We start from the raw sequence: 27,583 nt of genomic DNA on the forward strand, positions 1-27,583 counted from the left end.
ATTTGAGAAAGGATAGTACCAACGTGCCACTTGATAAGGAGTAGCTACACACTCTGACGTTGTCACACTTGATTGCAGACTATTGTGTGGATATGAACAGCAACACTTTGATTATGCAGTTCAGTTCTTCAGTGCTGCAAAGTGTTGCATCACATTGTGCAGGTGCACTTTAATAAAAAGACTGGCGAGTGTATCTTCTCTGCTAATTCACAACAAATGTGTGGTATGAAAAGGGAGGTGCATGAGTCACTGACTTGACTCGGGTTGTCCTCTACCACCTCCTCGCGTCTCTCATAAGCGCGTCGTCGACGAGGCTGGTAGAACTGAGAGTAGGAGGCTCCCTGGTTGGTGTACACGTGGATGTTTCCTGAGGGAGACAAATACGCACTTGCAGAGAAAGTAGACCAAAACAGTTACACTGTTGCTTTGTGAGGACACTCACCTGTGGGGAATCGTCCTCCAAAGAAAATGTTGAAGAGCTCCTCAGGAGAAATGTCAGCCTCAAAGTCTCTGTGGAAGTTTCGGTAGTGTCCGTGGCGATGGTGGGTGGTGTGTTGCGACGCGCTCTCGGCTGCCGACTGATCTCCATACTGATCGTACTGCTGCCTCTTCTCTGGATTGCTTAGCACTGCGTAAGCGTTGCCGATTGCTGCCGGGGAGAGAGTGTAGCGTTACTGCTGATGGACACACACCGAGTGTAACCTTTAAAGGCACATTGTGTCGAATAAATCATGGTTATATTGTGGTTTCTGTTTTGCAGTAATAACAATCAAGAAACTACTTGGGGCTCTGTACCGAGGATGTCGTTGTGGCTTGTACAGCCCTTTGAGACACTTGTGATTTAGGGCTATATAAATAAACATTGATTGATTGATTGATTGATACTTCATCTGACACATTCAACTAAAGTGTTATCATGTCAATGTTGCAACCAATGTTAGTTTTTTGACTAAATATTTTTGTCTTAGTTATCGTCAGCGACCTATTTTCCCTTGACCAAAATAGGACGATAACGAATGAAACATTTATGTTGACTGAAACAATGACCAAATAAAATTGAGACGAAAATAATGACAAAGACGAAATCCAATTATATTTAATTTCGCCTTTCGGGCGGGTGGGACAAGTTAAACAATAATAATGATAAATGGGTTATACTTGTATAGCGCTTTTCTACCTTCAAGGTACTCAAAGCGCTTTGACAGTATTTCCACATTCACCCATTTACACACACATTCACACACTGATGGCGGGAGCTGCCATGCAAGGCGCTAACCAGCACCCATCAGGACCAAGGGGGAAGTGTCTTGCCCAAGGACACAACGGACATGACTAGGATGGTAGAAGGTGGGAATTGAACCCCAGTAACCAGCAACCCTCTGATTGCTGGCACAGCCACTCTACGAACTTCGCCACGCCGTCCCACAATCACGGTTGCATGAAGGAGAAGGGTGGGAGATAAATCACAGAGGGGATCCAATAAGAACTACTATCTATGTAAGGCTCAGTATTTTAGTTTTCTCTGGAAAAACAAGACTATTGTCACACGCCTCAATACAATGGCTTCTACACCTGGAAGAAAGAGTACAGAAAACCTATGGGCGCACTTCATCTTTTCCGCGTTGCAAAACATGACCAACTTGAAGCGCAGTCTACAGCTGGCTATCCGGACACCAACGCAACAGTAAGTTGGCCAAAGCTAATATTTAAAAATTACTCTTACTGTACATAAATATTGTTACTATTTAAGCACGATAGAGCTGGAGCAAGACCGCTTACTCAACCACTACTTTTGTTGTAGAGGTGGTAAGCGAGCTTGCCCAGTAATTTAATAAGCAAAATATCTGTACAGTGCACATGACATGATGTCCTCGGCACACTGTTCAGCTATTAGTTGCACAACTTGACAACCCAAAAGACAAAAGAGAGGTAAGTCAGATACTCTATACAGGGGAACCTCAATTTACGAAATTAATTGGTTCTTGAGCGAGGTTCATAAATGGAAATGTTTGTATAGTGAAGCAAATTTCTCTAGAAAAAACAATGTAAATATGAATAATGGGTTCCAGCTTCGACAAAAGTCAAAATTTTAGTAAAAGTTTAAACAATTTGAACACAATATAAAGTGCTGTATAGTACTGTATATCAAACATAGCAAGGAGGTGATGAATCGACTTCATCTTTATTAACAACCTAAAACAATGACAATGACAAGCTCAGCGCATACCCACAGAAGTCTCTCCGGTGTTGACAAAAATCCTTAACTTTAACAACGATATTAATACAAAAAAAAAGTTGTAAAATTACGCTGCAAGTGCTGCTTTAAAACATGCCTCGACAAAGGTGGCATTAAAGTATTACAATCTTTGCTTCAAACTTAAATAAACATTTAAATAACAATCATCCAGACGTGCACAAGGAGTTTAAAGGTATTGTAGATAACCAGCTCCCCTGCCCTGCACATATAAATACATAGACGTGCACACAGCGACTTGTTGCCAATTATTAGCACAATCAAAATTGCATCGTAAACTAATGTTAGTGAAAATGTCCTACAATTTGTGTTATATTTTTAACAATGTGTACTTTACCTGCTATATGTCTTAGCTGTGTACTTTTAGCCGTATACTTTTTAGTATTTAGTAATGATTTTATTTGTCTTAAAACACAGACCAAGAGTGGCAACTATAAATCATGAAGCACTTAATAAAATGTAGATAAAGCTTTCTATTCATTTCTAACCTAATCCTAGATTATGGCAGACTTTATGTAATAAAAAACAATTTTATATGAGTGCAAAAGGAAAAGCCCAATGTTCTGTATTTTTTATTAAACTGTTCTAAAATTGTTCTTTGAGTGCTATAAAAAACACATGTTTCATGTATCGTAAGATTTTCTGTTGAAAACAATACTATAGTACGATACGATAGTATCAATCAATGTTTATTTATATAGCCCTAAATCACAAGTGTCTCAAAGGGCTACACAAGCCACGACGACATCCTCTGTTCAGAGCCCACAAAAGGGCAAGGAAAAACTCACAACCCAGTGGAATGTCGAAGTAAAAAAGAAGGAGCTTATTAACTACAATGTCAGACCACAACGCCTGAAATCCATTGACGTCACCAATGGCAAAAACATCAGCAATGGGGCAAATTCCAAACGGCTCGTTTTTTGGAAGTATAAAAGAAGACAAAATCATTTTACAAATATCTCCGCAATGCCGCCACGGTTTGATTTGAAATATTTGTGACATATGCAGATTCCAAACACACAACATCAGCTACCAATAGGTAAGAAAAGTTTGTTTTGCATGAAAGGGGCCCTATTAAAAAGTGTGTTGGATTTCAGTCTTCTACCTTTAAAAGCATCTGTGGCTCCTGGTGCAAAATTCTTGTCAGGGTGAAACTTGAGGGCCAACTTTCTATACGACTTCTTCAGATCTTCATCGCTGGAATTCTTGGGGACGCCAAGGATCTCGTAGAAGTCCTTGCAATTCTTAATCCTGCAATGGAAAACGTTTGGATGTTCAAATACTACACTAGCTGTGGCATTTAATCTTATGAGAACAAGTGAAGGACCTTAAAACACCCTGCCGCTGATCTTCTGTGTAGCTTTTCTTGTCATCGCCGCTCACATGACTTTTCTCAGCGTTGCCACAGTCCTCTTCTCTCCAGCCTTTTGGCGGGGGCATGTGGTTCACTTCCGGAGCCGCGTTGCTTCCATTTTTAACTATGGCATCAATCAGCACTACAAAGATAAGGGAAATACTTTCAATAACATTAAACTGGACATGTACACCGGGAATTTAATATTAGGTACACCTGTCTAATTTAGCTCGTAATGATCATGCTTGTAGTTTGGAGAAACACACTCCATTATACTGAGTAAGATGTGTGTCTAATAATTAGTTTGCTTTATTAAGCTACTACATGAGCATATGTGAACATACTGTTTGATTCATGCACAATACAATGGAGGGGTCCTCCACGGCAATAAGTAAGACTTACATGTATATTTAAATGATTCTTCAAATTAAGATTTAGCTAAATATTTACACTGTTGACCTTTTGAATGAAGACTGTGATAAATATAAAAGACTAACATTAACCTTAGCTTGGAAAACGTGCGGCTGCTTAGGTTACCTCTGGCCCGGGTGCTGTGGTAGATATTTTGGGCTTCGTAAAGCAGCTGCAGCGCTCGGTCCTTCCGTCCTGACCGTAGCAACAACTTCGCCTTCTCTATCAGCCGGTCCGCCTCGTCTTTGTCCATTCCACAGAATATTCTTATCTAACGTGTCCCAGCAGAGAGGGGGCTGCTTTTTTAGCTATAAGCGTCACTATGACGGCTTTAGCCGCGTAGCTTCGCTAACTGACAGCTGCGTAATGTTAGCTAGCTGGCTAGCTTGTTAGCTTCAAGCTAGCAACTGACTTGACGTAGCAGCGGTTGTCGACAAGTCAAATTACATGTTTCTTTGTTTGAGTAAAGCTAGGAATCAAATCAATATCCGCACTTTTAATCATACTTAAAACGCCGAACTGTTCACCTGCCAGCTAGCTTAAACTGACAGGGGGTACGCTCTCGGTGACGTCACTTCCTGTGCTCGCATAAAAATAAACGCTGGACGAGCGTTGAACTTGTTTAAAAAAAAGAAAAGAAAAACATCACAATAAAAAACAGAAAATATGTTGAATGACTTTCTGAAAATAAAAACAAAACAGTCTTTTGTGCCCGTAGGTCAGGAAATAAGCATTGATAATCATTCCCCATCCCGTGTTGGCGTCCCAGCAAATATCTTTATGACGTCACTTCTTGTGCTGACATAAAACGGAACATTACACAAGTTTTTTTAGTTTTTTTTTCTTCTAAAAACAAAACAATAAAAAACATATGTATTGGATAACTTTCTGAAAAATAGATAAAAACAAAATAATTTTTTAAAAGCATCGCTAATCACCCCCTATACCCCTTTTGACGTCTCAGCTATTATTTATAGTGAACACGTGGTCACTTCCTGTGCTAATATTAACCATTTTCTAATGCAGTGGTCACCAACCTTTTTTTTGGGGGGGGGAAGAGACAATCACGTGTGCTTACGGACTGTATCCCTGCAGACTGTATTGATCTATATTGATATATAATGTAGGAACCAGAAATATTAATAACAGAAAATAACAACCCTTTTGTGCGAATGAGTGTGAATGAGTGTAAATGGGGGAGGGAGGTTTTTTGGGTTGGTGCACTAATTGTAAGTGTATCTTGTGTTTTTTATGTTGATTTAATAAAATAAAATAAAAATAATTTTTTGTATTTTTTATTATTATTATTTTTTCTTGTGCGGCTCGTTACCAATCGATCCACGGACCAGTACCGGGCAGCGGCCCGGTGGTTGGGGACCACTGTTCTAATGGGGAAGACGTGTACATTTTGTCCAATATTTTCAGTGTTCATTCAAAAAATGTAGTGCTGACACAAATTGGAATAAAGTGACGAAAATACATTCTAAGAATACTTTCAAGAAATAAAAATATTTGTATGACTGAGCATTATTGTCCTTGAAAAGGCAGACTTTTCTCTATGGGAGCGAAAATCAAATTGTCTGCTGTGGTAGAAGGTAGCATATGGGTGAAATCAATTTTTAAAAAAAGAAAATAAACTGACTGTAGATTTTGTTCATGCATATTTTATTCAAGAGTAAAAAATGAGATTTGTCCCATAGGGCATGCTTACAATGTGTGTATCATTTAGGAATTTGAATGCAAAAAACAAAACAAAACAAGAAACAGCAAAATAAAACATATTTGCAGAGATATTAAAATAAAATATGTTGCAAGATCAAATCCATTATATTTGTTTGTCGAAATATGCATGTAGTCCATACAAGAACCAGAACAAGAGGAAAGGAAAATAACCATAAAGCTTAACTTGTAACAATAATAGTAATATCAGCAGTAAATAGAACCAGTACAATGTTTCTTTGTTGAAACGCAAGTGTGACACATGATTCTTTTGGTGTCCAATTCATTTACATCTGAAAACCATGCTATCATGCTTTGGCAGCCTGAAAGTAGCTTTTCACTGAGATTATATTCATTCACACTATTAAACAGTTCCTGTACAATAGTACAACAGAACAATAAACACTTTGAAGGGCATCCCTGCATACAACGAATCAGTAGAAAATTAAAAGCAGTGGCAATAAATAACACAAATGAAAAATGGACAGTAACTCAAAAAGGAAGCCTATTTATAAAATGTTATAAAAACAAGACAAATGAAACAACAAATTGAATGTAATCGTAAAATAATTCAAGTTTACTATTCGAAAAACACAACTACAGTATCACAATTATAATCTCACATTACAATTAGGAGCTTAACTGCATGCATTGATGCGTTCCATACCATAGATGCTGTGTTTAAAAATCACTGTTTTGTCCGTCTTTGAAGTCACATACTGTACCTTTATTCTTCTCTAGAAAGATGGAGTGGAAAGAAATATAAAAATCCAGAACTTTTCCTTTTCTTGAAGGGAACCCTCAGTGTTCAGACGGTACAATGGAAAACCAGCAAATGTGATATTAAAATCATTACATTTACTTTAGTTTTTTCAATGTGTTTTTTCAGAAATATCACCACCCTGGGAACCAAAAATCTCTATGAAGCTGCGTTTCTCACTGATTTTGTCATTTGGCAGTTTGCTGAAAGTAACAATTTTCAAACCAAAAATTATAAGAGCAACACAACCGACTATCCTATGTTACCTTTAGTGGTCTAACAGAACATATTTACGTTTTAAAATTGTCAATAGGAACAAATAAGCTCTGCTTCTTCCTACCCCTTTTCGGACATGCTGAAATGAGAAACTGTATATATGTGAAACTGTTTGCACGTTCAAAATTAATTTACACCATGACCATATATTTTTCGCAATTAGTGTACTAATTTTTGTAAATACAAATTGCTCGTCGGCCAGACGAATTATATTCTGGCATTGAGGCTGACACTCGCAGAATTCTAGCCCACACATGTTCATACACACACAAAACCAGTGCCATAGAAGCAACTAACAATTTGCAGTCATGTTGTTACGATTACGTTGTTGCGCTTTATATACTTCTGCACTTTAAATGATGCTGCTAAAATACTGTAACTTGACCACATTGCACACTTATTTATAACTAGCACTTTGTGTATGTATATTGCACTTGCATTCTGAAATGCTTTTCATTGTGTAATTTTAATCCCGCGCAGAACTGCTAGTTTGCACCATACTGAAGCAGAATGAGTCTAAGGCCAACCAAGAATGTTAAAACAATATCTAAATGGCGGAAATGTATCCATAAAAATAGGGAAAAGCTGCTGATGGTGTGTTTGACAGAGCTGGAAGGAGATACCGTAAACGTCCACTCTCCAAGGTAAATACTGTACATTATCAATACTTTGCTTCATAAAACTACTCTATTTGTTTGTAGTACATTCTATTGTATTGTTTTTGTACAATATTTGTACAACCTTTTTTTTAGGTTACATTTTAAATTGTGCTGTTTTAGGGATGGCCCAGCACCAATTAAAATTATTTAAATTCATTTCAATCAAGACACTGATTTGAGATACAAGTGTTTTGAGTTAAGAGCTCTGTCACATAACCAATTAAGCGTCTAAGTTGAGGTACTACTGTACTTTGAAAAGTTAGGGCCCTCTAGGCATCTGTGGAAAGGTTGTAAATAGCCCCTTTAATGAGTCGTGATATTTCTTTAAATAAATAACAAAGACAGTACTTAAAAAAATGGATGTAAATATCACATTTACAAATCTGATAGTGTCTTTTATCAATTCGGTCTGATCATTGAGGGTTTCCTTTCAAGTTAGGGTCTCCAAGTTCCAAAATCTACTTTAAAAAAAAAACAAGCAGAGTGGTTCTTTTTGTTCCAGTTCAAGTTGTAAGAAAATCTTTACAGTTGCTGTTTTATTTGGATCACAGTGTGAACGCTCACCTTGACGTTGCATGGTGAGATTCGTCTTTAAAAAATTGTTGTTTTTTTTTGATGATTTTTAAATAATTAAAATTACATGTCAGGGTTGCTGCCTATTCCAAATGACACTATATCTATGCCGAAGTCTATTTTTGAATTTATTTAGTTCTCATGTTCTTTGTGTAGATATTACACATAAAATCTCTGTGAAATGTGCAAAAAAACACACACAAAAAAGGGGGCGCTAATGCACACCTGAGTGACGACACACATCTCTTCTTTCCCTTCAGAGACAAGCAGGTAAGAAACCAGGCAGTGCTGAACAAGCAGGATATATTATTATTATTACAAAAATTCCAAAATCTCTTCTTTTCCTCACCTCTGTGATCCGGTCCTATAGCAACACGGGCGTGATCGCTGAAGCTTCTTCAGCGGAGGAGGATTGTTTTTTACCCCCCCAGAAAGTGAAGATGTGCGAGGTGAAGGTCATGCTTTGCCAACGTGAGCACAAATAATAATGTCGCTTTGATATTAAAATGGAAGCTTTTTCAAACATTCTCTTATTAAGATGGATGTTGAGGAGATTAAGTGTCCAAGCGCCCCCCCTTTCTACCCTCAACTCCTCCAAGTAGCTAGGAGATGACTGGCGGCGAGTCGTGTGGAGGTTTAATCTCACACTGCAGGGACTTTTAGTGAAAATATAAGGTAAATAATAAGATTTCTGAGATTTTTGAGGTGACAAAATTGCCAGATGCATTAGTTCAGACATTATGTATATGCTTTTGGGGGTGGGAGGATGGGGGAATGTCCATTTTGAAGTAAGCACATTTGGTTCCTTGCCAGATTAAGGACTAAACCCACACTGCAAAACAATATTCATCATATTATGATTTGTTATTTGTTTTCAAATTCACATACAGTCAAACCTCGGTTTTCGTACACCCCGCTTTTTGTACGATTCGGTGTTTGGCCAATACTTTAGCCCCAGTTTTTGGGGCAAACATTGCGCGGACCAAGGGATGGGCTTCGAAACCCGTTTGCAAAATGGCACCGCATGCCAATGTAACCAGTGGTAACCGCATCAAAAAAAGGCTATCGGTGCCTAATTTGGGTTATGAATAGAGATGTGCCGTTCGTAAACAAATCCGGTTTTTTGAACGTCTCTTTGAAGTGAACGATTAGAGCCGATTTACAGTTGGATGCAGATTGTTTGGGAGGCGTGCCACTTGACTGGATTGGAGTCACACTGACTGATGAAACCCACAAACTGGCCAAGAGTCTAAAGAAACGTAGCAACATTTAGATGCACTTTTCTGGTTCACTTCTTTAAGTAATCTCAGGCCTGATTTACTAAAAGTTTGAAAGCACACGCAAAGCTGATCTACTAAAAGTGTGCGAAGTGGATTGCGTCTGTTAGCAGAATAAGGCGTGCAATCCATTTTGCATCTCTGTCTTAAATAATATGCAAAATATTTGCTGATCATTAAAAGTGGGTGGAGAGGATGCAAATATAATTATTTAGCACACGCAATGTGATTTATCAACACTCACCACTGTTTTGCGAGCACTAGTTTGCATTTTATTTAGCACGGGTCAGAAGGACGTGCAAACTGACGGTTCCACACATGGCGAAAGGATCGGCGCTCACGCTGCAAAGACAGAAAAAGGACCGACAATAATCCTCTGTCCTCATGTGAGTGTCAACATTTTGGACAGTCAGAAATAAAAAATATTAGACATATTGTCTATTCAGCAACATCATTTTATAATTTTATAGCTGCTAGAGGACTTAAAGGGCTTAAAACAAATTCAATTGATTACATTTTGGTCTCATTTGATAATATTTATTTAATGACGTCTGTTTTTTTCACAGAGAATATCATTAAAATATTTTTTATATAAAAAAAAATTCTTTAGGGAGGTATCTTTTTTTCATTTCTACAGGAGGAGTATGTGCAGCCTCTCTTGAATGAGTACACCTTCAGCTGTAAAAAATAAATAAATAAAGTGGTGTCGTTGTCGATGCATTGCAGGACTGCTTCTAAAAGTGCAGTAAATGACAGTGTCTCTGTGGTGATGCCTAGTATGGTACACGCAAAATGCTTATTTAAATAAGGCGGTCTGCACCACTTTTCAATTGCAAACGCAGTTTTATTAAATCCCACGCAACACGCCCACTAATAGTACACGCTGTTTTAGAGATTGCACACGCTGTTTAGCGCGAGGTATTTAGCGAGTCTATCATTCTGCGAAATCAATTGCCCAAATAAGTAATCTCACGGCTTGATGTCTCAATCAGAATCTCAGCTTTATTTATTGACTGCGACGCGGCCAAAGAAAGTTGCGAGTCCTAGGTCTTTGATTAAAAAAGGTGACAAACACTATTATGTACAGAGGTGCCAGCTTCACGAAAACAGGAGTCATCAAAAGTGATGTAAAATGTTAATTTATCCATTTTTTTTAAAATTTCACATGGTTTTCTGCATTTACCATAATTATTCTTAAAACATTTTTGGGGTGTCTGAAATGAATTAATTGGATTTACATGATTTGCGATGAGGTGGCGACTTGTCCAGGGTGTATCCCGCCTTCAGCCCAAATGCAGCTGAGATGGGCTGTAAGGGACAAGCGGTAGAAAATGGATGGATGGATGGATTTACATTATTTCCTGTGGGAAAAACTGCTTAGTTTTTGGTCTGACTTTTGGAAAAGATTACAAACGAAAATCCAGGTTTGACTGTAATTCCATCGCTCAATAGACTGTGGTATGAAATAACCAAATTTGGTTGCCGGGTAAAATGCTACAACTAAGTTTGAGTTTGAGTTTATTGTTGGGAGCATTTACATAGTACAAGTCTCATTGAGAGGGGATCTATTCGGAAGTAACCAAATTGGGTTCCTTGCTGGAAAAATTCTATTCGGAAGTAACCAAATTGGGTTCCTTGCTGGAAAAAGCACTAAACCCACACTGCATACAGTATTGATAAAGTCTTCATGATTAATAATTATCAGTTATCATTGTTGATATGCTGGTTCCACTGCCTCATAGTGACGAATTCAGTGTGAAGTAACCAAATATGGTTCCTTGCCAGATAACGCTCTAAGCTGCCACACTGCTAACACATTTATTTTGCTCCCCCCCCCCATCCTAAGGTGTTGTGAGATTGTTTTAATACTCTGAAAACAAGACTGATATCCTCGAGCTGTGAGTTTGTGAGTAGCTCGTTATAAGCACTTTATAAAAAGAGTAAAATAATCAGCATGGCATGGATACTGCAATTATGTCTTCCGTCAAGGTCGAACAGAGTCTGTAATAGAGCAGAGGGAGGTAACAGACACCACTTTGACGCACACCGCAGCCCCCAGCTTGCTCCACCTGTGCAACGACATGCTGTCACCAAACAAATGACCGTTCGGCTCCTATTACATTAGCTGCAGATTTCACCCTTTGTCTATCTGCTGTGGGCCCGTTTGTGTTTCTATGTTCTGAGGCCTGAATTTCCGATTTGGCAATGTCTCACTGCACGGGCAACACCCGCAAAAGTTGCTGCTGCCCCTCCTACCTCCACCACAACTACCACCAACCGAGGCTCACTGGATGTTGCTGTTGTCATCCGTGCCGTTCGCCTCGGACATATTCATCTTTCCCATCGAGTGACCCACGTGGTTGACGCCGTCCTTGCGAGGGGGCATGCGCTCGTTGATGCGGTCCAGACCCTTGGCTTCCGCGAAACTGGTGATCTTATGCTGCGGGGAAAAGCCACGGATGGCTGAGGAGGTGGAGAGAAGCCAAAGCAGGAGATCAGACTCACAGTTGGATAATTATGGCTAAATATTGTTTAGTGTTGGGCGCGACACATTTTTAGACATTGTCCACAACATTAAGTACACCTACATAATTGTATCATGTATCAAACAGTTGGATGCCGCCCAGTGGGGTACACTGTTGTCGTCTACCACCATGTATTTATAGTTGTCCTTGTAAAGGCAGCATTTTTTGCCAATTACATTTTAGATAGAAGGTGTACCGACTGAACGTGAACTACGGAATACAGGGGCGTCCAAAGTGAGGCCTGGCGTCCATTTGCGACCCACGGAACATTGTAGAAATAAAATTAAACAACAACAACAAAAACAGCAAAAATGGGAAAAACTAAACAAAAATACACAATGTCAAGATAAAAAGCCCGACACTAAATAACAATAATCAAACACCATTTTGCTTCTTTTTTTTTTAAATCAGGTAAATCACACTTTTGATTCTAGATCAATCATGATCAATCAGTCACTACAAAGCTGTAACTTATCTGTGGTACTTTTGTTGACAACATTGTTGCAGGTATACTACACCAGCGTTGTTGCTTGATCCTGCTAGCAGCTTCCTCCAAAGCGTGTTTTTGCTTGAAACTTTAGAGAGAATTCATAGCTGCAATAAATGCAAAATACCTTATTTTTTCTAAAGTCCCGACGGGGTGTATTTTGAAGTGAAATTTGTCACCAGTCGTAGCCTCCTCGCTCATCTTTGCACATAATATTCCACGTCAACATTCAGGTATCCATCAAGATAAAGGTGCATGTGCGCTCTAAATACATTTGTGTCATTACTCGACATTTATGCATTTTTTTGCGATAATCACATGCGTTGACTTCTTAAATTTGACAGCCCTAATAACACCATACCATACCGTGACAACTTTATTAGTAGCCCTTTAAAAACAACCACAGTTGAGAAACAAAGGGCTGTACACCACACACAAGTAGAAATATAGGAGAGCATTAAAAGCAAAGACATAAAACACACTTTGTCTTAGTTTGCAAGCTTTGTCTTTAAATATACCGGGGTGTCCCAAAAAATTGACATTATTTCACAGGACAATACTTTTGTTAGTCATTGTTAAAATAACCTCAACATTTTTCAGAATGTATAGAAATAGATCAAGATTTGGTCTAGCAATAATGAACTCAAGTAGAGAATAATTTCCGCACTGATAATTTTAGCGTGTATGGCAAGACCTTAACTACCGACTTGACGTGTGCGGTGTCACAGGCGGTGGACATATTGAACACTTTTCAAATTGATTTCAGAATAAACTTATGATGTTCAACACTAAAACTCTTCAATTTCATTGTGCTAGACTTAGTAGTTTTTACGATAATTGCTTTTAAAATGATGTAAAAAATTTTTGGGACACCCTGTATATACTAGGACTGTGAACCTTTGGGCACCACACGATTCAATTTGATTCGATTATTGGGGGTAACGATTCGATTAAGAATGGATTCTCAATTCAGAGCAATTCTCGATTCGAAATCAGTACTTAACATTGGGTGCCAGTTCTATGATTAACTACATATTACTTTAAAGAAAACTGTTTTTTTAGTCAAATTCTACCCAAATATCTAATAAAGTGGCTGGACAGGAAAGATTAAAAAAAAATATATATATACAGTAAATATATATATATATATATATATATATATATATATATATATATATATATATATATATATATATATATATATATATATATATATATATATATATATATATATATATATATAATTGTTACAAATAAGAATCGTGAGTCATTCAAAAAATGTATTGTTTTGACACTATTAGTATATACATACAGTTTTTAAAGCCTTTTTACTACATTTAATACAATTAAAAAATAGAAAACTGCTCGCCGCATCCATTGTGTTTTTTGTTGTTGTTGTTTTTTTTAAAGGTTTGGACACCCCCGATTAGAACAATAACTCTTTGTCATTTCAAACTGTAATACTCTTGCTATATTTGATTCTCTTTGCAAAAATAAAACACAACAATTAAAAGACCACACAGGCTTTCTCTGTTAAAAAAAAAAAAAAGGTAATAGACTAACAATCTCTGTGAACCTTTTCAATCCGGTTTCAGGGCAAATCACTCTACGGAGACAGCCCTCGCAAAAATGACTAATGATCTATTGCTGACGATGGATTCTGATGCTTCATCTATGTTGCTGCTTCTTGATCTTAGCGCCGCTTTCGATACTGTTGATCATAATATTTTATTAGAGCGTATCAAAACGCGTATTGGGATGTCAGACTTAGCCTTGTCTTGGTTTAACTCTTATCTTACTGACAGGATGCAGTGTGTCTCCCATAACAATGTGACCTCGGACTATGTTAAGGTAACGTGCGGAGTTCCCCAGGGTTCAGTTCTTGGCCCTGCACTCTTTAGTATTTACATGCTGCCGCTAGGTGACATTATACGCAAATACGGTGTTAGCTTTCACTGTTATGCTGATGACACCCAACTTTACATGCCCCTAAAGCTGACCAACACGCCGGATTGTAGTCAGCTGGAGGCGTGTCTTAATGAAATTAAACAATGGATGTCCGCTAACTTTTTGCAACTCAACGCTAAGAAAACGGAAATGCTGATTATCGGTCCTGCTCAACACCAACATCTATTTAATAATACCACCTTAACATTTGACAACCAAACAATTAAACAAGGCGACTCGGTAAAGAATCTGGGTATTATCTTCGACCCAACTCTCTCGTTTGAGTCACACATTAAGAGTGTTACTAAAACGGCCTTCTTTCATCTCCGTAATATCGCTAAAATTCGTTCCATTTTGTCCACAAGCGATGCTGAGATCATTATCCATGCGTTCGTTACATCTCGTCTCGATTACTGTAACGTATTATTTTCGGGCCTCCCTATGTCTAGCATTAAAAGATTACAGATGGTACAAAATGCGGCTGCTAGACTTTTGACAAAAACAAGAAAGTTTGATCATATTACGCCTATACTGGCTCACTTGCACTGGCTTCCTGTGCACCTAAGATGCGACTTTAAGGTTTTACTACTTACGTATAAAATACTACACGGTCAAGCTCCTGCCTATCTTGACGATTGTATTGTACCATATGTCCCGGCAAGAAATCTGCGTTCAAAGAACTCCGGCTTATTAGTGATTCCCAGAGCCCAAAAAAAGTCTGCGGGCTATAGAGCGTTTTCTATTCGGGCTCCAATACTATGGAATGCCCTCCCGGTAAAAGTTAGAGATGCTACCTCAGTAGAAGCATTTAAGTCTCATCTTAAAACTCATTTGTATACTCTAGCCTTTAAATAGACTCCCTTTTTAGACCAGTTGATCTGCCGTTTCTTTTCTTTTCTTTTCTACTCTGCTCCGGGGTGGACCGCTAGCCTGTCCATCTGATGGGGACATCTCTACGCTGCTGACCCGTCTCCACTCGGGATGGTTCCCGCTGGCCCCACCATGGACTGGACTTTCGCTGATGTGTTGGACTTTCACAATATTATATCAGACCCACTCGACACCGAGGATGTCGTTGTGGCTTGTACAGCCCTTTGAGACACTAGTGATTTAGGGCTATATAAATAAACATTGATTGATTGATTGAATAGATTAACATGATGATATATTATTGAGAACTACGAATACATCAATATTAATGTATCAAATATACTGAGTATCTAAAAAGTACTATATGTAGTAAATGGGATTTATCATGAATTATTATTAATATAATTATTATTAATGAACATTTTGCTAACCAAATGAAACACTTTCATAGAGTTTTAATTCATTACGTGAAAACATATTCTACCCCATCATCTCCAAAAATGTTGTCAATATTGGACAATGCAGCATCAAGTTGCCATGAAAACTGTCTTGCATGTTTCTCTACTGTATTGCTTAAGATGTGTGTTTCCTTTTCTAAATGTTGCCCCCATTTCAAATGCCCTTGTTGGCCATACATACACCCATTAGAAAGCAATGTTGAATGATGATAATAATAATAATAATAATAATAATAATAATAATAATAATAATAATAATAATAATGTGTGTGAGATGATGCATATGTGCATGAGTTGCGTCAGTGAGAGTTGGAAGACCAGGAAGATGAAAGAAGGAAACCCATATGCTAGGACGATATGGGCAAAAGGGATAGGGGTGGGGGATACAAGGGGCTCACACAGGTTTACCTTCTACGTCCTCATCATGCGTCTCGATGGCTTCAATGGCCTCAATGGTGGCTGGGGGTGGAGGAGGAGGAGGGAAGCAGGTTACTCCGGATAAAGCCATGCAAATGTCAGAAAGGCAGCAGCCACCCCGCTCGAAAAGGCAGCTCAAATGTTAGGATTAGGATGGAGTTCATTGTAGCAATGGGAGCCAAACTTGGTGGGACGCCATGCATTGATTTGAAGAGTTGAAAAGAGGTCAGAGGTTAAATAATTCATGTAGGGAAAACAACGAGCGTGATCGAGGCATACGGATATGGACCAAAATGCCCCAAATAAGTGACATCCTAAAAGTCAAACAGGTCAAAGGTTAGATCATAAATAAAAATGGTTCTATGGTTGACTATGATATGCTGTGATATATCAAATAAAAAACATTGGATTTTTCAGTTCAATCAGTTTGTTGTTGGCATCTCTCCAAACCTTTACAAACATTTTCTAAACTTACAGCTTGAAGCTCCTTTTATTTACACATCTCACTCACCACATTGATATCAACAATTCCAGATCAAAGGAAAGTAATGCTTTAATTGTTCACTCAAGTAAAATCCAAACACATCTTCTTTTGAGTGTATGGATCAGACCCAGATTAAAAAGTGAGAACAGATGTCAACTTGATTACTGAGCATTGGTTGTGTAAAAAAGCAATAAGAAAAATAAGCAAAGTATTGTAAAATACGGCGAGTACGAGGTTGCTAACAATGCAGCTAATGGGACTACTCTATTCCGCCCATAAAGCCCTCTAAAATAACATCCAAAACTGCCAACAATACTTCATTTACATCTCTTACTATTACAAGTGCTAACGTTAAGGAACTAATTCTAGCAGCGCTGTGATCACAGAGCGCTAACTAACTTATGCTGCTACAATATATTGACATACTGAGCTGTTGCTGTTGCACCGCTTCTGAGTTGGTGAAAGCGATCACAAATCATGCCTCTCACTTGTATAAGAGACGGTTGTTGCCATAAACCGAGAAGTTGGTCAACTTTGACATTCAACTTAAACCCGGAGATGGCGAGAAAGGCCGAAAAATGCTTGTTTGGGGTATTGTATTTATTTTTTTAAATCTGCGGGATGATTATGATTTATTCTTCTTCTAAACAGGAAGATAGGGACATCCCATCAGTCGACATCCGGGTGAGAGCAGACATTGTACAGTAAGTGATTGTTTTATTATGTTCATAGTTTGTATTTCTTGTTTAGCATTATAAGCAATACTGCTGCATGATGCTTAGTGCAGTGATTTTTAAACTGTGGTAAGCGTACCACTAGTGGTACGTGAACTCCATCTATTAGTACACAAAATAATCACTTGATTAAAGCACAATATTTTATTTGCCTATATTCAAACACAGTGTTACTGTTCAAACTGTGTGTAATGTTACAGTGGTCAAAAATATTAGATATACTTGGTAAACAAAACATCTGTCTTGTTTTTAATGAATACTTAGGCCTACTATGCTACTGTATTTTAATGTTGGTCATTATGGTGGTACTTGGAGAGACAAGTGTTTTCTGAGGTGGCACTTTGTGAAAAAAGGTTGAGAACCACTGGCTTAGTATTTCACAAAAGCTGGATATCTTCAGCACACAGCTTCTAAAATGTGTAGCTCATCCTCCGTATAACAAGCTTAAAAATATAGGGTCCTGGATCCTCTTTTGTCCCAAAGTAATCGTTTTTGTCGCTCATGAAGTCTGCCATTATTAGTAGTGTTGTTATTGTTAAAAGGAAAAGTGAACGTTGTGAAATTAATATGTCGCTATATGCTTAAAATGAGCAAAATACGTAAATATTACATGTCAATATATATGTGCCTGTTACTACACTTCATACAGGATATACTTACAGCTTGTATATAAAACATTGATAGAGGTTTTTGGATGTTTTTTTTTAAAGCGTTTTACAGGCAGAATTGAGCAACTTCAATGGCTCCATTGTTAGTTGGCTTTTTTTAGCGTTTATTTACGAATTAAGAGTGCAGAAAAAATGAAAAACGTGTTCTTGTCTTACATACAGTTTGTGAATGATAGGCAAAATAAAAAAATAAAATGCAGTTCCCCTTTAAAGATGTCTATGGATATTCTCATTCATCCAGGTCATTGTCATCTCAGGGCATTCAATCGATCGCAACTGGACTGTTTGGTTTGTCTTCGAAGAAACATTTTGGCCACAGATGCTTCTTTGTACCATTTGTTTACAACTTAATGGAATGCTAACGTGGATATTTCCGACTATTTTGGGCGGTTAGTGGTCTGCCAAACAATACCTCAAAGCAAACTAGGGGAAATTACACTTCAGCGAATATCGTTGGCTTTGACAGTGGGATTGCTTATTTGCATCTCAACAGTTGTTTTTCTCACTGCGTTTGGGGCAAAATCATCCCTGCACATGCACACCCTCCTGGTTTTGGAGTATAAATATTTGGGGTTTTGGCACCAACCGCTGGACTAGATCTGACCAATCTAAGTGTCAGAAAATGTTTATGTAAATTATCAAAAAACTTTCCGTTCTGAGTTCCCAATGAACAGACAAGAGGCTGTCTTTGTTACACCAAGCAAAGGCTTGGAAAATTCCATTGTGTACGATGGGAGGAGACGGGATGGGGGTTATCTTTTGTCATCGAAGACCTGCCCAGGCTGAAGCCAGGACTAGCCCAAGCCCGAGGCATCTTTTTCTTTTGTGTTAATGTGACCGAAAACAATGACTGTTTACATACTCCCCATTCCTTTAGAAACAGATGTTGTTATGTAAACAAGGAAAGTCCAAATAAAAAGAGGTGGCGTACAATCTTTCGCCAGAGCGTGGGTGACACTGTAAGAGGTTACAGGTTGACACGTTTCTCCTCAATTGAGCGAAATTTAATTCTGCCTCTGTTTGATTCTTTGCTTATGTCTTGTTTAATATACAGTATGTCATCAGTGTTTGAACCTGACACTAAGTCTGTGAGCATGAACGGATGGAGCCTACTTAGATGAGAGGCAAAACATCTTCTAAGACAAACCAAACAGTCCAGTTGAGATTAAATGAATGCCCTGAGATTCCCCTTTTAATCAACAATAATTTACTGAAGTTACTAAGACATTTCAGGAACTATTTCATACTTTTTTCAGACAGCAATAACCGTCCAGGAAGAAAAGATGGAGGGGAAAAAGGACGGAAGAGAGTCTTATCTTCAGCCTTGTACTCACCACTCTGCAGCGTCTGTTTGCCCCCAGAGAGAACCCCGCTCGGCAGCATGCCAGTGGGCGTTAGGCCCTTGAGCGTCAACACATTTTCACTCTCCTCTCTGCAGGAATCACAGATCACAGACTCTGAAGCTTGTCGAAATAAGTGAAAAATATTGACGCCCTTCTTTTGACTCTTAACACCCATCATGCACACTTATCCTCCCGGGAACCAGCGTCCTCTGCAGTGGACGTATGTGTGACTCTGACAAAAGACCACAGACAAATGTCCATTGCAGAGGATGCTGGGTCTCAAGATGGTATACATATTAAATACCAGCTAGGTCTTCAACAGCAGAGGTAGTGCAGGGGTGTTGTCAAATTTTTGGTTGATAAGACTTTTTTTTATTATATTGCCCCTGCAATTGTTCCACAAATGTAAATGTCTTTAAAAACACAAAATATGAATCCAACACACTGTAGTGTAGTTTATAAATAGCAGCGACATGGCCACTTTCCTCGCTGTACCCTTCAGGTTTCAAATAAAAACATGAATACATTAATATACATATATATTTATTATATTCATGTAAGCGTTCAAGATAGCTTTCGACTACTGCTCTAGTTGTCAGTTAGCCAATAGCAGCATTATCTTGTATTCTTTGAATATCTCTGTGCAGTCATCCCTCGCCACATTGCGCTTCAGATATTGCGGCTTTACCACATCGCTGACTGTTTTGGGATACTTTTAAATTTTTTAAAGCATATTCTACAATTATTTGCTCCTAAATGAAGTACTTTCAAGCATTGAAATGGCTAAACAAACTAAAAAATATCAATACTCAAGTAGTATTGGACACTAGATGAGACCAAACCAATCAGAGCGTGCTGTTCAGTATTGTGACCATTGATTGGCTAAGCCTCAGGCAGCATTAATATATTGGAGTAAAGGTGTGTAAAAGTGACTAAAAGGTGTTATTTCATGTCTAGAGGGCTCTCATAATGTTAAAAAATCATATTTAAAAGGTCGTTAACATTTTTTCTATGTTCTAGCTAGGAAAACATTTTAACTATAATCTATCCCTACTTTGTAGAAATTCATGTCTGGAACCAATCAACAGCGATAAAGAGGTACGACTGTATTGCACAATAACTTACAAGGTACCTTTTGGACCAGTTTGTTAAAACACAGGTCTAAAGATAAGAAGGGAATACCCGCTCTATTCCTTCATCATTTTAGGGGTCCTTGCTCTGGAAATTGTTAAAGACGCCTGCTATGTACCACTTAGCATCCTTTACATCAGGCAAATACGCCTTCTGTATGATGCAACACCGCTGAAAATTACAAACACATTTTGTTGAATCAATACCTTATTTGAAGCTGATCATAATTCTCTTTTTAAATTTTTTTAATACAGCACTTGTATTGTGTTGTGTCTCACTTTAACATATTGTGCTTTGAGTGGATGCTGAGTGTACAATGTGTGCAGTCAGCAGACTTTTTTGCGGACACAAACATGGCTCATAGTATAGTAAAAAAAAAATCATATCCATTTTTATCTGTGTAATGAATGCGTAGACTTAGTGCTGAAGATAAGATTACCTGAGAACTGAGAACATTTTGGCCATTTTCCCGATAGCGCGGATCTTGTTTCGGATCACCTCCTTGCGTGCTGCTGCTGCATTGGCTGTAAAGAAATATACGTGCATGTAGTTTGCATCTGGACTCTAAAAGATCATCGCAGCGTGTGCGTCACAGTGCGTTTGCAAAGCACGCCATTTCAAACACTCCAACTGAATGTTTCAACAATGCTAAATTTGATAGCAGAAAGATCTCACCGTCGAATATCTCATCTTCATCGTTCATTAGCTCGTCGTCGGAGCATATACTCAACACATTCACCAGCATCTCTGTGACTGAAAGAAATGGTTTGGTAATGGTGCAACGATCTATGGGGGTAGCAGTTTTTACGTAAGGCCTGAAACCTTTCTCTCCAACAAAGGGCAGTGACCAGGTGAAGACGTCCATGAAGTTGGGCAGCCAGTAGGGATGAGGCGAGCAGTTGAACTGTCGGATGTTCATGACGTTGTTCTCATATTTGAGTACGGCAGCTGGTGGGGAAGCAGAAGGAAATATTTTAGCAAATTTGTCTGTGTTTGAACAATTATACTCTACTTATGAGTACTGCAAACCTCTCCTCTTTACTTGTGCACATGCCAACCAGTAGGTGGCAGAGCTGAGGCCAGGCACTGCTGACACCAATACATCAAAAAGAGAGGCATAAAGCCACACAGAGATAGTCCGCCTGCCGACAGTCCCTCCCACGCACCCCCATCTCCCACAGCCAATGGCAAGAAAGACTCAAGATCTGAGTGCACCAACACACATGGGGGCTTCCTGATGTATTCCTATGCAGCTCAACGCGGTAATGTTGCTGCATGCAGCCATAATAATAACAACACACCCACAATGCAATTCAAAAATGGCTCTACGCAGGTAATGCTCAGTTTAGGTGTTTCTTCACCAATGTGTTTGTTATTGTTATCATGCTTTGCTCGTAAGGCAAGGAAGTTATTCATCAAGAAATTCATTATTTAAAGATCATTTATCAGGGTTTGTTGTATGGCCTCCTCTCTACAAGTGAGTCGCTGGATTTAAACACATTGCCAACTTTATATTATTATCTTTTCTTCCTATAGTGAACGCAGAAAAACATTGCCTCGTAACAATTACTGGCATCCACTTACAAGTGTACATGTGGAAAAAAATGTTTGCTAATGAGGTGCTCCTCTTCTCATAAAAAACACCCCATGCTGCCTTCAGGAGCGTTAGTGTTGCTTAATACAGATGCAATGGCATGCAGCGTCTGCCTGGTGTGTTACAGTTAGGCTTGTCAAATTTAAGGCATGAGATTAATCACAAAAAAAATATTGCACTAATCATGTATTATTGAAGACTAATCACCCAGTTTATTTTGACTGCACATGCTCCTTTACTTTAACAGCGGAAGTTTTTTATTTTTCAAAATAAACCCAGATGGAACTTTAGATAATATTGTTACCAAGTTCTCAGCAAATAAATTACCTATATTTGGTAAGATATTTATTTTTTTATTTTGTGTATGACATTCTGACGATAAAATTGCAATTGTGACCAAATATTGGGGTATCTTTTTAAAGGTAATTTGCATCATGAAAGCAAGTATTTTAGTCATGATTAATCACAATTCAATAGTGCGATTAAACTGATTAAAAAACAGTACTGGTTAGAATCCACCTTAAAGCAGACGTTTAAAGCAGGCTACAAATTACCTTTTTTTAAACCAAAAAATTATAAGAACACTTCTAACGGCTAGCATATGTTATCAATAGTGGTTTAAGACATCGTATTTTACTAATCTATATTTGTCACAATTAAAAGTAAAACTTTTTAAAAGTTACTATTTGGCCCGAATCAATAAATGACTGGCTTTAAGGCTGTGCCAATCACGGTTGTCTCGCGGAAATATGCATGCCCGTCCCACGTGCACATACACAAAAGACATACAGTACAGTCTTGTCTATCGCGGTTAATTGGTTCCTGGCCTGTTTTTTCGCAAAGTAGGAGTTATTAATTATAAATCAAATATTTTCATAGCCAGAGCAAAACAACTTCTAACTACGGCTTTTAACGTTATGGGAACCCTCTAGACATGAAATAACACCCACAAAGTCACCTTTACACTCGCAAAAATGGGAATTTGTGCATCGCTACGTACAGTATTTGATTAACGTAATGAGTGCCGTGCTGCTGTGATCGTGACGCTAATGAGTAAAAGGATACGTTTGTTTGCAGTTGAGTTCCTGTTACAAATATTAGTCTCATCTACAGTTTAGGTCTGTAATAGTTTTTATGATGTGAAGTTCATATTTTGTCTATTTAGCTATAGATGTCCCTGTTGTTTAGCAATGTTTGCCAGCGAAATCAAGTTTCAGTATATGTTGTTGAGTCTACGAGAGATTTATTCATCTAGTTCAGACCTGGGCATTGTACGGCCCGCGGGCCGCATCCGGCCCTTTGCGCATCCCTGTCCGGCCCGCGTGAGGCCAATCATAAATTACAAAATACATTTCAAAAAGTATCTATGTCGAGTGTGCAATACAACGGTGCTGCTTTTGTTTTGAAAAGTGTTATTTGTATTACTTCCGTGTGGACGTATGCGCGTGTGCGATTGTGAGTGAATTGAACGGCGCAATTACAAATTACAAAATAAAGTTTAAAAAACATCTATGTCGTGCGCGCAATACAACTGTGCTGCTTTTATTTTGAAATGTGTTATTTATGCCGTATGTCCGGGGGGAACCTGTGAGTGAAGGTGCATAGAGACAAGTGATGAGACGCTAAAAAAAAGAAAAGTTGATGAGGAATGGCGTGTTTCCAACAAGACATGGACTGCTAAGTATTTCTTTACATAAATTAATGGTAAAGCCGTGTGCTTAATGTGTGGTACACAGGTTGCTGTGTTTAAATATCATTTTAATCGCCACTACACGAAGAAACACGAGGGAAAATACCGGAATGTGTCTGATGAAGCGCGCGCAAGGGAGGCTGATGCGTTGATGGTAAAACTGCAAACCCAACAAGGACTTTGTGCCATATTTCACACCCCCAGAGATGCAGCCGTCAGGACAAGTTTCGTCATTTCTCACAAAAGCGCCAGAAAAAGTAAGGCGTTTTCTGACGGAGAGTTTATTAAGGAGTGCTTATTGGACTTTGTTGCGCTGATAATGCCCGGAGACATGGACTGTTTTTCGCTAACTTTGGATGAGAGCTCTGATGCAGTCAATTAAAGAGACAACCACAGGTAATGACTTGTTCACAGAGGTAAATGGGTGTTGGGACAAGCTGGCAGGTGTGACAATCCAATCCACTTTATTTATATAGCACATTTAAACAACAAAATGTTTCCAAAGTGCTGCACAACAATATTAAAAACAATATTCAAATATTATCCTTAGCTCCACCAATGACTGAATAAAAAGAAAAAACAATTACATATAAAACCAATATAAAAAACAATATAAAATAAATATGATTAAAAACTATTTTTAACAACAGGTGGTTGTCCAAATCTGATGGGGAAAAATGTTGGATAATGCAGGATAAAGTGGCCATCAAAAGCAATCTGCTTTTGTATAAAGTTAAGTTAGGTTAAATTAAATTATTATTATTATTATCATCATTATTATTTATCTTACGGTATATCAAAAATAATATTGAGCAACATTTAATTGAAATATTGTCGTGTGGCCCTCCAGCAGTGCTCGGGTTGCTTATGCGGCCCCCGGTGAAAATTAATTGCCCACCCCTGATCTAGTTTATTAATACTATTAAAGGCCTACTGAAATGAATTTTTTAAATTTAAACGGGGATAGCAGATCCATTCTATGTGTCATACTTGATCATTTCGCGATATTGCCATATTTTTGCTGAAAGGATTTAGTAGAGAACATCGACGATAAAGTTCGCAACTTTTGGTCGCTGATAAAAAAAGCCTTGCCTGTACCGGAAGTAGCGTGACGTCACAGGTTGAAAGGCTCCTCACATTTCCCCATTGTTTACACCAGCAGCGAGAGCGATTCGGACCGAGAAAGCGACGATTACCCAATTAATTTGAGCCAGGATGAAAGATTTGTGGATGAGGAACATGAGAGTGAAGGACTAGAGTGCAGTGCAGGACGCATCTTTTTTCGCTCTGACCGTAACTTAGGTACAAGCTGGCTCATTGGATTCCACACTCTCTCCTTTTTCTATTGTGGATCACGGATTTGTATTTCAAACCACCTCGGATACTATATCCTCTTGAAAATGAGAGTCGAGAACGCGAAATGGACATTCACAGTGACTTTTATCTCCACGACAATACATCGGCGAACACTTTAGCTACGGAGCTAACGTGATAGCATCGGGCTTAACTGCATATAGAAACAAAAGAAATAAGCCCCTGACTGGAAGGATAGACAGAAAATCAACAATACTATTAAACCATGGACCTGTAAATACACGGTTAATGCTTTCCAGCCTGGCGAAGCTTAACAATGCTGTTGCTAACGATGCCATTGAAGCTAACTTAGCAACGGGACCTCACAGAGCTATGCTAAAAACATTAGCTATCCACCTACACCAGCCAGCCCTCATCTGCTCATCAACACCCGTGCTCACCTGCGTTCCAGCGATCAACGGAGCGACGAAGGACTTCACCCGATCATCCGTGCGGTCGGCGGCTAGCGTCGGATAGCGCGTCTGCTATCCAAGTCAAAGTCCTCCTGCTTGTGTTGCTGTAGCCAGCCGCTAATACACCGACCCCACCTACAACTTTCTTCTTTGCAGTCTTCATTGTTCATTAAACAAATTGCAAAAGATTCACCAACACAGATGTCCAGAATACTGTGGAATTTTGAGATGAAAACAGAGCTTTTTGTATTGGATTCAATGGTGTCCGAATACTTCCGTTTCAACGATTGACGTCACGCGCATACGTCATCATACATAGACGTTTTCAACCGGAAGTTTAGCGGGAAATTTAAAATTGCACTTTATAAGTTAACCCGGCCGTATTGGCATGTGTTGCAATGTTAAGATTTCATCATTGATATATAAACTATCAGACTGCGTGGTCGGTAGTAGTGGGTTTCAGTAGGCCTTTAAGGATATTTCTTGATGGATATAATGTGGTCATCCGTGTCGGAAAAAAAGCACTTGGCTTTACTGCGCAACAAAAATTAAGCTTTTAGTTTCTGTTATGAAAATCAAAAACAAAAATACGGTGTAGTGGACCAACAATTGTAATATTTATTACTAGGATTTAACATGACGTTAGTTTATTTGCACAAGCAGGTCTTCATAGTTATATTTAGGCATTGCAACCACAAAAGAACATAAACTAATGCGATCTCTTGTTTACGTTTAGTTCTGCTCTCAAACACTACTAATATAGTAGAGAATGAACTCGATTGCATAACAGAAAGTTTCTCAAAAAAATCAAATGTTCAAACAAACAAAGTGAATCGTTGCAGAAACAAGGATGGTCCGATTGCATTCCATATATATTCTTAAGAGCCCTTACCTTCGACACACTTTGGGTTTTTTCCCTGACTTTATTACCATTAAGAAGCACTTCCTTAGGGACTCTACAAAAGCTCTTTCATATCTCTCTATTTGAATGACTGGAACACCCAAAAACATAATCACAATACAGTATTTACAGCTCAAACTCTACACTCACTCTCACTTGTTTTAATGCTACGCTCAAGCTGCTTGACCATCGTGTGAATCAAGCCACAAAGAAGAAAAACGGACGTGAAATTATATGCAACCCAGCAATACTGTCATACTTTTATTATGAAGCTTACTTTGCACCAAACAGGAAGTCAGTGTGTGCACGTTTTATGCTTTGTAACAATGCTTTTGACTCACATTATGGCTGGTTTGTTTTAAGTGCATGCCTGAACTACTTTCTTAAATTTGCTGATAGAAAATCTAGTGGAAAGAACAGAAATTGCCTTATTTTCCCTGATTTTCCGAAGTAGGTATTGTTATTCATGGTGGTTTTTTTAATATTTTGGCAAAAGCGATTCAAGCGACCTTCTCTCTAACTATAAACAATGATGAGTGTTGATTCTTGCCTGTCTATTCCAAACACAGACAATATATTAAATGGGAACCTAAAAAGTATAAAAACATTCTGTCAGGGAGTGAAACAAACCATATTCTGACCTTTGTTGTTGTAAACATCCAAGTAGTTTGGTGCAGAGAAGATGGTAATGAGGGAAGGGAATCCTGTGGTCTGACTTTTGCGATACATCCGGTAACTGGCGGACATAGTTTAGTACATTACATTAAAATTGCAGTTTTAAGAAAAATGTCTGCTGTACATTTTGGTATTTCAGTAAGAATAGTGTGATAACTTACCCTGCATCTTGTGCCTCATGCGCTCGGATTATTGATAATAGATTATTGCTCTGTAGGAACTCACACACAGCTGGATAACTGTAAAAGAATACATCAGAAATTTTAAAGCAACAGTAATATTTTGGAAGATTTTCTGGAATGAGCTGAGATGGTCTGGAAGTTTTCCAGTTAGTCTATGGTATAGTGCGGGGGTCGGCAACCTGCGGCTCAAGAGCCTCTTTAGCCCCGCCCTTGTGGCTCTCTGGAGCTTTTTCAAAAATGTATAAAAATGGAAAAAGATTGGGGGGAAATATTTTTTTTGTTTTAATACGGCTTCTGTATGGGGACAAACATGACACAAACCTTCCTAATTGTTAGAAAGCCCACTCTTTTAATGTTTGATCGATCGCAAGCTATGGGTCGATTGGGGAGGGTGTCACTCGATCACGAGGCATTTAAAAAAAAAAAAG

The 27,583-nt window shown here is 38.5% G+C and overlaps 2 protein-coding genes across 4 annotated transcripts in view; both read right to left on the reverse strand.

The window, feature by feature from the left end:
- LOC133650882 (dnaJ homolog subfamily C member 18-like) overlaps window positions 1-4,783 on the reverse strand; it is an 11,536-nt gene extending 6,753 nt beyond the window's left edge. Inside the window, exons 1-5 of one of the 2 annotated variants that reach the window (XM_062048619.1) lie at window positions 4,146-4,783; window positions 3,582-3,750; window positions 3,360-3,505; window positions 443-649; window positions 255-367 (exon numbers count right to left, since the gene is read on the reverse strand). In XM_062048619.1, the coding sequence (XP_061904603.1) occupies window positions 255-367; window positions 443-649; window positions 3,360-3,505; window positions 3,582-3,750; window positions 4,146-4,272 (762 nt within the window). In that variant the 5' untranslated portion in view covers window positions 4,273-4,783. The remainder of the gene's footprint in view (window positions 1-254; window positions 368-442; window positions 650-3,359; window positions 3,506-3,581; window positions 3,751-4,145) is intronic. The other variant, XM_062048618.1, reaches the window with a different exon arrangement.
- An 884-nt stretch (window positions 4,784-5,667) lies between these two features.
- Window positions 5,668-27,583, reverse strand: part of LOC133650884 (protein phosphatase 3 catalytic subunit alpha-like) — a 63,127-nt gene continuing 41,211 nt past the window's right edge. The window contains exons 7-14 of one of the 2 annotated variants that reach the window (XM_062048620.1): window positions 27,135-27,212; window positions 26,940-27,034; window positions 21,170-21,295; window positions 21,023-21,100; window positions 20,787-20,871; window positions 19,208-19,305; window positions 15,979-16,029; window positions 5,668-11,746 (exon numbers count right to left, since the gene is read on the reverse strand). In XM_062048620.1, the coding sequence (XP_061904604.1) occupies window positions 11,568-11,746; window positions 15,979-16,029; window positions 19,208-19,305; window positions 20,787-20,871; window positions 21,023-21,100; window positions 21,170-21,295; window positions 26,940-27,034; window positions 27,135-27,212 (790 nt within the window). In that variant the 3' untranslated portion in view covers window positions 5,668-11,567. The remainder of the gene's footprint in view (window positions 11,747-15,978; window positions 16,030-19,207; window positions 19,306-20,786; window positions 20,872-21,022; window positions 21,101-21,169; window positions 21,296-26,939; window positions 27,035-27,134; window positions 27,213-27,583) is intronic. The other variant, XM_062048621.1, reaches the window with a different exon arrangement.

This window comes from Entelurus aequoreus, linkage group LG05 (genome assembly GCF_033978785.1).
Source record: "Entelurus aequoreus isolate RoL-2023_Sb linkage group LG05, RoL_Eaeq_v1.1, whole genome shotgun sequence".
Taxonomy (NCBI): domain Eukaryota; kingdom Metazoa; phylum Chordata; class Actinopteri; order Syngnathiformes; family Syngnathidae; genus Entelurus; species Entelurus aequoreus.